The following is a 14,432-nucleotide window of genomic DNA, read 5'->3' on the forward strand; positions in this document are numbered from 1 at the left end:
TTCTCTGAATCCATTACTTGTGATATCTTTGGAATTACTTTTTGTAGAAGCTTTAGAAAAATATGTAAATATTCTACATAATATTAACGTCTTTGGAGGTCTAACAGATTAAAACACCGCCTTACTTGCGATGGTCGCGGGTTGGATTCCCCGCATGGTGCAAACATTTCTATTCATGACTATGACTGGGTATTTTCTATGTATATTATGTATGTGTTTACAAAAAAAATTATGTACCTATATATTTATATCAGTTGTCAAGTACCCATAACACAAGCTCTGCTTATCTTGGAACTAGATGGTGCTTAATGTAATTTTAGTACAAAAAGTAAATTCTAATCATAAACAGTATTATTTAATTTTGTTGCAGATTATATTGTTTGATACCTTACGGTATAATCACTCAGTCCATTTGGGACTACATCATGCCCGCTTGGATGGAGGCCATATGCACAGATGTGCCTGAAAAAGTAAGTTTATTGTATAATGAAATCATAATAAATTTGTTCACAAATAATCATAATTTTATAATAAAACTTACTGTATTCCGTGACACTGCCTGGGTGCATTCAAAAATACATACAACCCTAAATTTTGACCCTTCTTCCACTAACCCCTATTTTTAATAGCCATATTAGTAATTTATATAGTAAAACAATGTTTGCTGGGACAGCTAGTGTACATACACACACATATATATTTGAGAATAACGCTGAAGATATCACATAATAGACCGTAGAAATATAATTCAAAACATCAATAATCAATTATAACCAATAAGACATAATACTATTCTAACACTAAAGTCACTGAACGCCTATAGTTCCCAGGCAGATGTTGCCTCGACCGCTTCTCGCAGTAAACTGAGACAACTTTTCTATTAGTCGCCCGGACTCCGTACAGTGCCATCTGCCGGGGCACTTGCGTTCTGTAATAGTTGTATTATAGAGAGCGCTGTCATAATCGGAAATTTAGACCTAAATATATTGATATTATACCATGTATTGATAATTAATAGCTATTATAGTGTAAGTGAAAAAAATATCAGTCAACAATATTTGTTACTCTCATATCAAATACATGGACATAACTTTGTAGAAAATCTCAAATCAGTAATTTAGTATTTCTTCGAAATGAACCGCTATTGTTACTATATTATGTACTGACTAATAACACACAGTAAGTGAAAAAAAAAATTAAATATTTCAGGCAAATATATACTTGACTGATATTTTTAATATTTTGTATCTTTTGTAACATATATATTTTACTCTTATATCAGATATATGAAGATGACTTTCTAGAAAGTCTCCCTTGCGTAAAATCAGTACTTCAGTTTCTTCGACAAATCGCTGAATCTGATGCCTCGATTAAGACCATTATGGCGACAGGAGCTGATGGAGCTGAAGGTCCCGCTGGCCAAGATCCTGGAGCCGGACGGTAGCATGGTGGGCGTGGACGAGCGCAACCTGTATAAGTTCGCCGCGCACAGGGTGTCCTCCGCACCCACGCCGCACACCGTGCTGCCCGTGCTCGAGTGGTTTCAGGTATCATACCTTTCTACAAGTGTATTGTTTAAGCTCCTTTCTATTTATTAAGCTCTTTTATTATTTATTAACGCCTATTCCCTACTGCTGTTGTGGAGCCATGATTGGCCGAGGTAAAAATAAGTTTATGCCCTCCATTTAAAATATAATTTGACTATGTGAATGTATGAGTACAGATAGTAGGTGTGTATGTAAAGTATCTAAATTTTAATCATAAAGACTTTATTAGGAATTACCGCAGTTGAAATCAAGCTGGATATTTAAAAAAAGTTAATTTAATTTTTACAGACGATATCAATGTTGGATGTGAAAATCCCGCTGAATCAGCTTTTCGATCTGTTCAGCCATTGTGTTGTCAACATGCCAGAGAAGATATTCAAACCACCATCGGGTAATCTATACTCTAAATTATTTAGTATTATAATAAGAATTAAACGCCAATTACAATGTAAACATTAAAAGAAATTAATAAAATAATTGATTAAATTTATTATTTAAATTTAAGATAAATCGAAAGAACCAAAAAGTTCTCCAACTGCCACTGAAAAAGAGAAGAAGGAGAAGGATGAACAGATGAAGCCACAGAACCTCACCTGTTGTATCCTAATGCTTGACATACTATTAAAACAGGTAAATGTGTTGGTACATTTTAAGTGCTGTTATAGATATACATTATCAACTTAACCTTCTTCCTTGATATGTGTGTGTAGAACTGTGTGTAGGGCACTGGGGTCGGTATAGCCAATAATGGTGGTATTTAAAGGCGCAATAGAAGAATAACAAAAATACTAGCTGACCCCCGCAAACGTTGTTTTGCCATATAAATTAAAATCGGTATTAAAAAATGGGAATTGATGATAGAAGGTTGAAAGGATTGTATGTATTTTTTAGTGCCACATTATAAAAAAAAAGAAAAAATAATTGTCCAAAAAATAAAATGTTAGGGCTGGACAACTTAACAGATGAAAAATAGATCATTCTGTCAGATAGTCTTTATTAATATTTAAATCTATTTTATAATAACATTATTTAAGTATTTATATCAGTTGTCTAGTACAAGTTAATAAAAATATTCAGGGATTTGGGCTATTGTGAGGTGCTTGGACCTGTAGCACTGCGACCGACATAGATCTATTGTTCTCGCCCTTTTTCAGAGTTACTTAGGAGATAAAAATCATGGTTCCCAAGAATGTCCTTCTTAGGATAGATGATTTTCATCTACTCCGTTTATGCATGAGTGGGGGGCTATAACCACATAGGAAGTTTAGTGTCGTCTCCTCTACTACCTTTGGTACTAGATAGCGCGGTATGGATTGTCCAATGTCAGTATTATTAATATTATGGTCTAATTGCTTGTAACAGACAAAAAAATGTTAATTGTGTTATGTAAAGAAATAATTACATTGCTGTTCTTCTAGATGGAGCTGCAGCAACGACGTATCAATAGCCAGAACGTGAGCAGTGAAGCGACTAAGCTTTTACGATTGATGCTTAAGTCCAACCAATTGAACACTGTTGAACATGGTTTGTAGGAATTTATTTGACTGCGTTCATTTTTTGCTAATATTATAGAGTCTGGTCGAAGGGTAACAATTTTCATGTATTTAGTTTAACAAAGTTATCTTTACATAGTATAAAATAACATCTTCTGCTTCCGCTGTGTGTTAGCTTAGATCTTTTAAACTATGCTACATATTTTGATGCAGTTTTTAGCAATAGATAGAGACGATATCGCACTCGTATTCATTTATATTATTCTATAATGGTTTAAATTTTGCAACATCACGCATTCAATATAACAGTTATACAGTCCGTAGTATTACGTGTATTTCTCATTCTTTATTAGTAAAGACTTTAACAAATCGATCCTTCAGGCCGGATTTGAACCAACGATCTATAGGTAGTTTTAATATATAAACGTGGTGGTTACTAGCTATAAGTCGATATATTATAAATGAAATAAGCGTAGTATCGTGGATGTTGTGGTGCCGGCAGCGGTGTGCGTGTCGGAGGGCGCGTGCTCGTACTGCGAGGCGGCGGCGCTGTGGCACCAGCTGGCCGTGCTGCTCGTGCGCGCGCTCGTGCCCGACAGGCCCAAGCCTCCGGAGGTACACCGCACTACCCGCACTACCAACACTACCCACACTACACACACTACCCACACTAAGCTCCATACTAGTCACATTAGCACACTAGCAACACTAGTGTATGACTAGTGACACTATCCACACTAGTAACCACTAGTGGTCACACGAGCTATACTATCAACACTAGTCACATTATTCACACTAGCCTCCTAGTCATACTAGTCACACTAGCCAGCCTGGCCAGATTAGCCAGTGTGACTACATCTTCCCATCCTCTAATATTTTGTATAATCAGCGCTGTAGCGTCGGCTGTACCAATATGCTGAGCGGAGTCCTTATTAGCAAATATTTTATAGTACCATGTCGGTTTCATTATATATTCAATTAATTTATCAAATATTACTGACATTAGTATGTATTACAAATAGCATTTAATCTTTGCTATTTGTAATGCATTATGTGTCAATAATATTTGATGAAATAACTAATTATTAAGTAAATTTTCACAAAACAGAGACGAATTTCTTAACATTCTATGGATTTACCGTGCGGATGTCGGGTCCATGTGTGGTAGAGATGGAAAAAGGAAGGGCCTTTGCCGAATTACGATCTATTAAATATTAAAATATTAAATAATAATTAATCAACACTCTCGTGTTTCTCTCCCTGTTCAACCACATCTGATAGGAGTCTGCTAGTGTCGCTTTAGATTTACGTTCTATTATAGTATAAAAGTCCCTGCAGTTCTAGATAGGCCAAGATCTAGTATAAGTTATATTGTTCCACATATTTATGTTGTGATGATAGTTTTATAGTGTTCTCTTTTCAGCCGTCCATGGAAGACATGTGGTCGGAGACGCAACCAAAGAAGAACCAATCGGAAGACGAGCGCAGCAAGTCGGGCGGCACGCCGGCGGCGTCCGTGGACGCGCTGATGTCGATTGCCCACGGGGTGGGCGTGGGCGTGGGCGTGGACAAAAGCTCAGTAGGAGGCGTACTGGTGCATATGCCACATGTATGTATGTCGTCGCGTGCCGTCTGAATGCGCTGTTGTCCGGGTGTTGCCAGGTCTCGACTATAGACGCTTCCATTTTTTTAATACGCCCCGTTCGTAATTCCATCCGGTAGTGGGGACGTACTTCGCTTTTGTAGAGACATTTGTGGGGTTGTATTAGGGATTCGGTCACAGAGATATATATGTAAATTGAGTTAGAATTTTTTTTTTAAATTTTGATGTGATTAAAATTGATTTAAATGTAAAGTATATTCATTTATTTTAATTATGTTAAACTACTCTTTAATGCTCAAGAACCAGTTGCATATTTAAAAGTAATATATATTTAAATGTTAACTTTATTCTGACTTTTGGTATTAGAAGAGACCTGTATATATTACCTAATTTTCAATTATACTACTATTTAATTAGCATAATTGCATTATTCTATATAATGTACTATTTTTTTTTATTGTCTAGTTTTTAATTAAAATATGGAACGTTAATAGAAAAAGAAGACTAAAACCAGAACTAAAGCGTTAATTCAAAAATAAATATCCAATTTAAAAGTAAAATAAATTATGTCTAATACTTATTAAAAATATTGAAAATGTTTAATAGAAATAAATTCATAACCATAGACAAAAACATTTCTTCCAAAAATTTTTTTTTATTCAATTGGATTTCATTAAAAAAGTAATGTTCCCTCATACAACCCTTCGTCACAGAAGTTATATACTTGAAAATGTTACTAGTTGTTAATATTATGACGTTTTGTATGGATGTGTATGTAGTTATAAAAATTATCTGCGAAGTTCGTGTAGTTCGTATACGTAAATAAATTGTAATGGGTATTATTAATGTTATAAATTATACTATAGTGTTAAATAAAATGAACACTGCAGTTTTTTATACAGTTATTCATCTAATAAAATTATATATAAACACATGTTTCTCTTCTATGAAGTATAATTGTGACAAATTTGTAAATAATATCTCACTAAATATTGATCTATTGTCGTTATTAAAAACCGCAGTTGTAATACAAAATTAAATATGTGATGTAATTACGAACTTCATTTTGTATAGACCTATCGTAGTTTCGGGCCTTATTCTAAATTTCACTACTTTTTAGATTGTCTATGTACTTATATTAAATGCATATTGGGTTGGAATCGTTTAAAATTAGAATGTGTTATTATATTTAAAAATTATATTTCATTTACTTGATGCAAAAATACACGAACCCAATCCATTAAAAAAAAGTAAATTTTTATTCTGTTAGCGTCGAGACCTGTCAATATTTCCCGCCATTTTCCAATGGACCGCCATTCCTAACCTAGCATTTTGTTCGTTCATTAGCATACTCCTATCTATATAATAGATGTATAGTTTGTTCATTTCATGCAACTGTCACTAATAAGCGACGTCGGTTCGGACCCCACACTGACTAAATCGTCAGGGGACACGCAAGTATGTTCGTTCTGTCTCTTTCTTACCCTTGGCTTTTCATGTGTCTGTGTGCTAGTTGTTTATATGTTAGATGTCTATTACACTATCATTTTCGAAAATAGAATGGATAAGATCCATTATTATATCTATTTTTAAATTACATATAAACTCCAAATTGGAATTTTAAAAAATGATAGTGTAATATTGCTTTTACTTCACTGCTTTATTCTACATTAAGTCGCGCAATAAAGTATTCCTCGTATGATGAGAAAGTATAAAAGTTATAACCGATTAAAACAAGCTTGTCTAACAGACAATAGTAGAAATTTAGATGAAAAATTTATTGAATAAAAATAGATGTTTCATCTAAAATGGTTGATACATAATTGTTTATAATAAATAATTAAATTAAAAAAAAATAGTCGCATTTCATTGCCATAATAAAATATTAATGAATAAATTCTGCCAATCATATAACCATATTAATTTATAGGGGCTTGGAAATGTATAATGGATGATGGGCAATATAAAATTATTTTAATATTTTTTTTATAAAATTTAATTTTAAGTATTATATTCCGTATTTCTATCTAATTTTATATCAGAAGTCCATTATACAAATTACATAGCTTATAATAATTAACTCTCAAGAGGTTTTAGAGTTTAATGACTAGAAATGTAGATTTTTATACTGTTAGCACTGAATATACAATAATATAAACCAATGCACTCATTCCAAAGAAAAAATAAGACCACTACATAATAGATGCTTTGATGATTTTTATGTTTTTAATACCTTTAGTTGTTTGAATAGACTTTAGTTGTGCAAATATTAAAAACACACGTAGTCCTAAAAATGACGGAAAAGTAATAAAACCACTTTCATTGAGTCTGATATCTAGAGTTACAAATTACGAAATATCTTAAAAAGTCATTATTCTATTATTATATAGTTAATTCATTTTAGCGACACAGCCATCATTTTGAGTGCCATATAGGAGATTTTTATCGTTTGATTTCTTTATCAGCCCACTGCTGAACGTAGGTCTTTCACGAGGCACAATCTTTACCCTATCATTTAAATATCTATAATTTAATATTATTTTAATTATGTTTCGACCCATCGTGTATTTTTTATATAGTTTACTAATTCGATCACGGTATCAATTTTTGGAACGATGCATCATTAAAGATCACAGACGACTTTTATGATATCGTTTAGTATATTATGGATCGAGAAAAAGGAGTATTATATGGATATAACAAGTGGAGTGTTGGATAGATAATGACGGCCACAGTGGAGACGATCACGGAGCAGCTGGACATGGCGGTGTCGCTGCCGCCGCCCGACGCGCCGCCGCTCGCCACCGCGCACACAGTCACCCTCACCGACACAGACGTCGCCACCGCCACAGCAGACGTTAGTGCAACACGCCTACTTATATTTATATATGTTTAGTTTATTTATTTACTATTATTATTTAGTTGGTATAATTTTAGTTTATTTATTTTATTTTTATTTTATTTATAGCCTTTGTGGTGATGGTAAAGTTAAAGTTGATTTTGTTTGTTATTATTTCATTGCCTAGGTTCGTTAGTTTGTCCTAAGGCCTCCTCTAACAGACTCCATATTCTTCTGCCCAACGCTTCCTTCTCCATGTGTGGTTCAGCAAGTTCAGTTTCGTTTTACTTTAAAAGTGAATTTAAATTTAGGGTGAAGTGCCCTAAGAGGCGGGAGTTATTGACCCCGGAATGAATTTTTCACAGCTTTCACACCTTTCTAATATTGAGTAATATAGATATATTTTTTTATGACAGGTTTCGACACCAAATCTGCTCGGTGATAACGAAGCTATGGGGGAGTCGGTTGATGACGATATGACCAATTTCTGGCCGACATCGGCTGGCAAGTTCCATTTCTGCATCGACGAGTTGCCACAAGAGTTGCAGTACATCCACCAATTATTACAGGTCAGATGTCTCATCGATTCAGATATTGAAAATAGACAAATAACATATTTACTGAGTATATATGTGAGAAAGAGAAGGAAGCACTATGTTGTCTCTAGCGCACACTGCTGGCGTCATGCGGACATTAACCTGTAACCGGTGAAAAAGAGCAGTGGTTTGTGTCTTAGAGACGATAATTAGACACATTACATTACATTACATCTAACTCACCTAATTTAGCCGCTAAGCTACCTTCGTAAGCCGCGTTTATAATATTTGTTATATTTGTCTTACTGTTTGTTAAACATAATGAAAAAAAACTGGTAACAGGAATTGAAAAGTACCTCCCGTCCCGACGTGTTGTACCACCTGCTGCAGTGCCTTCAGGTGTTGGTGCTGAACGCGGATGCTCTCGCCGAGCATAGGGGTTTCCTCATATGGTGCCAGGAGAACCTTCTCATTGATAAGTAAGTAATATAGTATCCGTTTTTACCGTGGTATATGGAGTAATAAAACTAGTAAAATGTAAGGTGGGACGACACAGTTTAGATATAGCAGTCATAATTAATTGCAATTATTATATCGATGTATCCAGGTAACTGTGTCCCGTAGTATCCAAATGAAGTATCGTATAATGGTATATGTATGTATTCGTCGCCTGCGTCAGCCTGTGGAACGTGTGCAACGCGTGCCACTCCCACATCTGCTCGGTGGCGGTGCCGGTGCTGCTGCACTGCGTGACGCTGGCGGGCGGGGCCGACGTGTTCTGCAACCTGGTGCGCGACCAGTTCCACCACCACGACCACCGCGTGCGGTTCACCGCCGTCGAGCGGGTCACCATCGTCATCAGGCCAGTACCACTCCACACTACACAATATACACTCACATTCGAAACGTCTATTATTCATTCGAGAGCTACATTCACTCTTTCGCACGCGATTGCGCGTATGTTTCGTGTTGTTGCGGGTGAATAATAAGATGTTGCTGGTCGAGACGATGTATATTACTGATGATTATAAACTGACGACGCGTTTTTTCACAGTTTAGATACGCAATCAATATTGAATTTATCTTACTAGACATTATTAAATGCAATTATTAGCGCGCACTTGAGAGAAAAAATATATATATATTATTTAGCGTACGCAATCATTCACAAATAACGACGTAAATTTCGCACGCGATTGCGCGTATGTTTCGTGTCATTACATTTTCTTTTAAAATTATATTTTTATCCCACAGATTTTGTTTTTAAAAGACTCATGTAAGATTTATAATTTATCAATAAATATATAATATCACTTTGTTCCATAGTCAGATGTCCGCTATTTTGCAATGATAATTAACTATTACAAAAAGCCGCTAAAGGACGGGGGAATTCTCGTTCTCTTTGTTTACATTTATATGCTCATTCTGTTCCGCGTGGAAGCAGATTCGCGCTTGAAACAGCATACGTGTACTTTACACGTATGCTGTTTCAAGCGCGAATCTGCTTCTGTATTGTTTGCTGTCCCTAAATCTATTTATCTTAATGCGAAGTAGACTTTGTAAAGAAGCATTTGCGTTGGTACTGCTATGTCACCTATTCGTATATTCGTTATCATGAAAATATGGAAAAAGGAATCATTTCAGTTGATTTCTCACTTAATTGTATGATTTATGAAGAGAAAATATTTCATTTTCACTTCGGTCCATAATTACTGACATTTCCTAAATAATACGCAATCCGGATCGATATTTGAACCCGGCTATGTCAATCCAGATTCATGGACGGATCACCAGTAAAGACGAGCCTCCCGCTGCAGACGGCACTCGCGACTGCGTTCTGCTACCTCATCTCCAGCATGGATGATATTAACGTGTACGTCGCACAACGGGCGACACTCTACATTGGCACTATACATGATAATGCTATCGATGTAAGATCCTTTTTTTTATTTTTTTTTAACATGGGTAAAATCGCTCATGGAGACCCGGCCGTCTCAGAGGTTGGATGGTTGAGTACTGTGAGACTCCTACTCACTAAAAACCCCACGGCATTTCTCCTCGTCGCCGGGGTCGCGGGAACGAGGTCGCAATGGACCGCGACCCCAGCGGCGGGCCCTCAACGCGTGGGGGAACCCTTCGTAGTCCCAGTCTCCGCTTCCGCGCACCGCGGGGGAGTCGCACCATTCCGGACGCGCCTCCTTGAACTTAGTCACCGTTATTAAGGCGATGTACTTGACAAAAAGAAATAACAGGTTTATTATATTATAAAAATTACAGTTGCTGCTGTACTGTTTGGAGACGCAATTCGATTTGGTGATCGTGGACCGGCCGATGGTGCTGCAGTCTATCTACCAGCTGCACAACACTCTCAGTGATCGCCGCATACTCAATTGGGAGTTCTTCCTCAACCGATTCGAAGCGCTGTTGCTCGAGGCGCAGATCAATTCTAACAAAACTGTCGACTTCTCTAACTTGAGAGGTGAGTTTTTCTTGATATCGTATTTTCATTTGTATATACTACGTACGTTGTATATGTACAGACTACGCTAGTATGTGTTCATGCGTTAGACCTAGTGCTTACTATGTGATTCTCTCAACTCTAGAAGTTAATATGTCCTACTACCTTTCTCGGACTTGACTCGGGAGCGAACAAACTATATTTCGCAAGTGTATGTATATAGGTAACGATTACTATCGAGTAGGCCGACAGATTGGATCATTATTCTAATAAAATGGCTCGTGTAGAGTTGGTGAGCAGCGAGACGAGCTCGGAGTGGTTCGTGTCGAAGGTGCGGCGCGCGCACTCGGCGCTGCAGGCCGGCGCCGCGCACTCACTCAGCGCCTCCTTCGGGACCAAGTGGCCCTACAAGCGGACCATCTCCGCGCCCGCCACGCTGCCGCCGCCGCCCGCCGACCCGCGCCTCGGTACGTGACCCCCGCCCCCCGCCCCCCGCGCGCCCTACAAGCGGACCATCTCCGCGCCCGCCACGCTGCCGCCGCCGCCCGCCGACCCGCGCCTCGGTACGTGACCCCCGCCCCCCGCCCCCCGCGCGCCCTACAAGCGGACCATCTCCGCGCCCGCCACGCTGCCGCCGCCGCCCGCCGTCCCGCGCCTCGGTACGTGACCCCCGCCCCCCGCCCCCCGCGCGCCCTACAAGCGGACCATCTCCGCGCCCGCCACGCTGCCGCCGCCGCCCGCCGACCCGCGCCTCGGTACGTGACCCCCGCCCCCCGCCCCCCGCGCGCCCTACAAGCGGACCATCTCCGCGCCCGCCACGCTGCCGCCGCCGCCCGCCGTCCCGCGCCTCGGTACGTGACCCCCGCCCCCCGCCCCCCGCGCGCCCTACAAGCGGACCATCTCCGCGCCCGCCACGCTGCCGCCGCCGCCCGCCGTCCCGCGCCTCGGTACGTGACCCCCGCCCCCCGCCCCCCGCGCGCCCTACAAGCGGACCATCTCCGCGCCCGCCACGCTGCCGCCGCCGCCCGCCGACCCGCGCCTCGGTACGTGACCCCCGCCCCCCGCCCCCCGCGCGCCCTACAAGCGGACCATCTCCGCGCCCGCCACGCTGCCGCCGCCGCCCGCCGTCCCGCGCCTCGGTACGTGACCCCCGCCCCCCGCCCCCCGCGCGCCCTACAAGCGGACCATCTCCGCGCCCGCCACGCTGCCGCCGCCGCCCGCCGACCCGCCCGCGCCCCGCGCCCCGCCCCCGCCGTGACCATCTCCCCCCGCCCCCGCCGCCCCCGCGCGCCCTACAAGCGGACCATCTCCGCGCCCGCCACGCTGCCGCCGCCGCCCGCCGTCCCGCGCCTCGGTACGTGACCCCCGCCCCCCGCGCGCCCTACAAGCGGACCATCTCCGCGCCCGCCATATATCGCCGGTTTCTTGGTCTTATGTAGGTAATTACTAGCAATTATACGTAATGGGGCATCCATCCTTTCCCCAAAACAAGTCTCCGAGAAACATAACCCTCTAGATGTTATATGTATATTGTTAGTTATAACTGGTGTTTTGGTGCTGTGTGTGCAGACCGCGAGAAGGTGTACTCGCGACAGTACTCTGCGCCGCTGCTGAAGCGGAAGACGTCCCGGTTCGGTCTGGGACAGCTGCTGGCCGCGCAGCAGCCGCTCGGGCAGCCCAGGCAGGCCAACTCGCACGGTCAGACACCACGCTACATTTTATATATTTTTCAACACGCTTGTACAGTGAATCTAATTTCATCGGTTTTCGATATATAAATCAGCATTGGTACTCTGTAAGCGTTTTATCAACTCATTTCACTCATCGCTTCACTCAAGGGACTCCTATTCATTTGTAAATATAAAGTTGACTGATTCAATTAAATAATCAATAATAATTATTTCAAACTTCATTATTTCATATTTCGAATTTGTAAGCGATGCTTACAGAATAGCTCTACACCACATAAAAGACGCGTGCGTTATAAGTATATGTATATATATATATATATTCCATAACAGCACTATTTGCTATTTTAGTTTTTCAAATTTCGAACTATCCTTCGTGCAGCGCCACCTAGTAGGCAGAGCGCTGATTTAAAAAATAAAACAACGACAGCAACAGTTTTATGGTTGAATTTATTTAGAGTCAAGTGTGAGGAAAATGTACGATATAAAGTTTATTAAATACGTTTTCGAATGAAAGTAAAATAAATATAGCGTATTTTTTCAATAGACGGATTTCATTCCCTGTCGGGGCGTTCGACTGAAGAGACGCTAACTACAGTGCTACCGAAAGCTGTAGATCTTGAAGAAGCTGACCGGGAAACCACAAATTTGTTGGTGTTTCTTCTAATGCAGTTCTTATCAAGGTTAGTGTTTTAGTTCAATGTTTAAGATTCATTTTGTTATATCAGTATACGAAAATTAGTTCACGTTTGGTCACCAAAAATACAACGTGTGCTCATCTACCATTACCATTGCTCATTTTACCATTAATTACCATACAAATAAAGTTCATAATTGACTGCGTAAACCTTGATTTTTTAATTATTAGTATATCTAAATATATATAACTCAAAGGTGACTGACATAGTGATCTATCAACGCACAGCCCAAACCACTGGTCGGGTCAGGCTGAAATTTGGCATACAGGTAGATGTTATGACGTAGGTATCCACTAAGAAAGGATTTTGATTAATTCTACCCTCAAGGGGATAAAATAGGGGATGAAAGTTTATATGACACTTCGTCAATTTTAAACCGATCGGGCTGAGACTTTGCTTGCATAAAGCTACTATGACGTAGGCATCCGATAAGGATTAAGCAAGGATTTTGATAAATTTTACCCCTAAAGGGATAAATTAACGCGAGCGAAGCCGCGAGCAAAAGCTAGTTAAATTATATGTGCAGTGTAATAAAACCGTACAATATTCAATGGCGTTCTACCCACAGCATATTTTGTATTCTCGTACTGCCCCGGACTTTGTACGCTTGTACATTTATAGATCTACATACATTAATGAGAATAAAATAACAACAATAAATAATTGAATTGAATTTTCGCCTTATTTACGTAAAACCTTAACTTAACTCACAAAAAATAAAATAAAGTCATGCCAGGTCACGAGTTTACAACTTTATTATATGTATGTAGAGACTGTATAGAGATAATTACAGATGATGCCATTAATTTCACTTAGGTCAGACCAAGCTCACCCCACAGAAGATAAATCCTCATTGAAAAGTCAAGAGTTGGTGTTGAAGCACTTGTTCTTGTTGTTAGGATACAACTGCGTCGAAAAATATTTCCATTTGTCACCCTATACTTTGAGGTAAGAATAAGCAATAAGCATAAGCGACAACGTCGTACGACCTCGGTGGTCTAGTGGATTAGCACACCGCTTTACTTTTGATGATCGCTGTTTCATTTTCACGCACTGTATAAACATTTGCATACATGGGTATGATTGTGTCGGTCTGGGTATTTCTACGTATATTATGCATGTATATAAAAAAATGTAAGAATTTATATCAGTCTTCTAACCTGATACGCCATCCAGGTGTGTTATTATTATTAACGTTATATAATCGGTATGTGATGATCCTCAGCATCTATCTATGTTTGGACAGTTTCAATTTAGTGTATCTTTATACATGTATCGTATTTCATTACAGGCAATCATCAATATTTAATGCGTTCATGGCTAATTTGCCGCAAGTGTTGGATCAGAATCATTTGATGGGTGCTAGTATAGCTGAACCTACTTTGCTGTTACTTCAGGTAAGTCGCTGTTTGTTTTAAAGTGCTTCTATATTTAAGGGACAAGAAACATGTAGTAAATTTGTAAGCAGGTTTTTTAGATTACATGAAGTAATTAGTAGTTCTGATATATAATTGAAGGTAAATAAGCAGAGGACTCTCATATTAGAAAGTAGCAAACGTCGGTTATATAC

The 14,432-nt window shown here is 39.7% G+C and overlaps 1 protein-coding gene across 1 annotated transcript in view; it reads left to right on the forward strand.

Annotated features, from left to right (window-relative positions):
* Nucleotides 1–14,432, forward strand: part of LOC131852169 (protein unc-79 homolog) — a 57,498-nt gene that overhangs the window by 20,685 nt on the left and 22,381 nt on the right. The window contains 19 exon segments of the mRNA XM_059202810.1: nt 371–470; nt 1,392–1,547; nt 1,836–1,938; nt 2,053–2,177; nt 2,966–3,071; nt 3,543–3,655; nt 4,464–4,649; nt 6,021–6,101; nt 7,363–7,500; nt 7,899–8,051; nt 8,361–8,497; nt 8,698–8,880; nt 9,793–9,949; nt 10,296–10,497; nt 10,764–10,943; nt 12,046–12,174; nt 12,712–12,847; nt 13,679–13,810; nt 14,154–14,259. Of these exon segments, the coding sequence (XP_059058793.1) occupies nt 371–470; nt 1,392–1,547; nt 1,836–1,938; nt 2,053–2,177; nt 2,966–3,071; nt 3,543–3,655; nt 4,464–4,649; nt 6,021–6,101; nt 7,363–7,500; nt 7,899–8,051; nt 8,361–8,497; nt 8,698–8,880; nt 9,793–9,949; nt 10,296–10,497; nt 10,764–10,943; nt 12,046–12,174; nt 12,712–12,847; nt 13,679–13,810; nt 14,154–14,259 (2,623 nt within the window).

The sequence above is a fragment of the Achroia grisella genome, unplaced genomic scaffold (genome assembly GCF_030625045.1).
Source record: "Achroia grisella isolate CSIRO2021 unplaced genomic scaffold, CSIRO_AGI_Agris_v1 utg840, whole genome shotgun sequence".
In the NCBI taxonomy this organism is placed as follows: Eukaryota; Metazoa; Arthropoda; class Insecta; order Lepidoptera; family Pyralidae; genus Achroia; species Achroia grisella.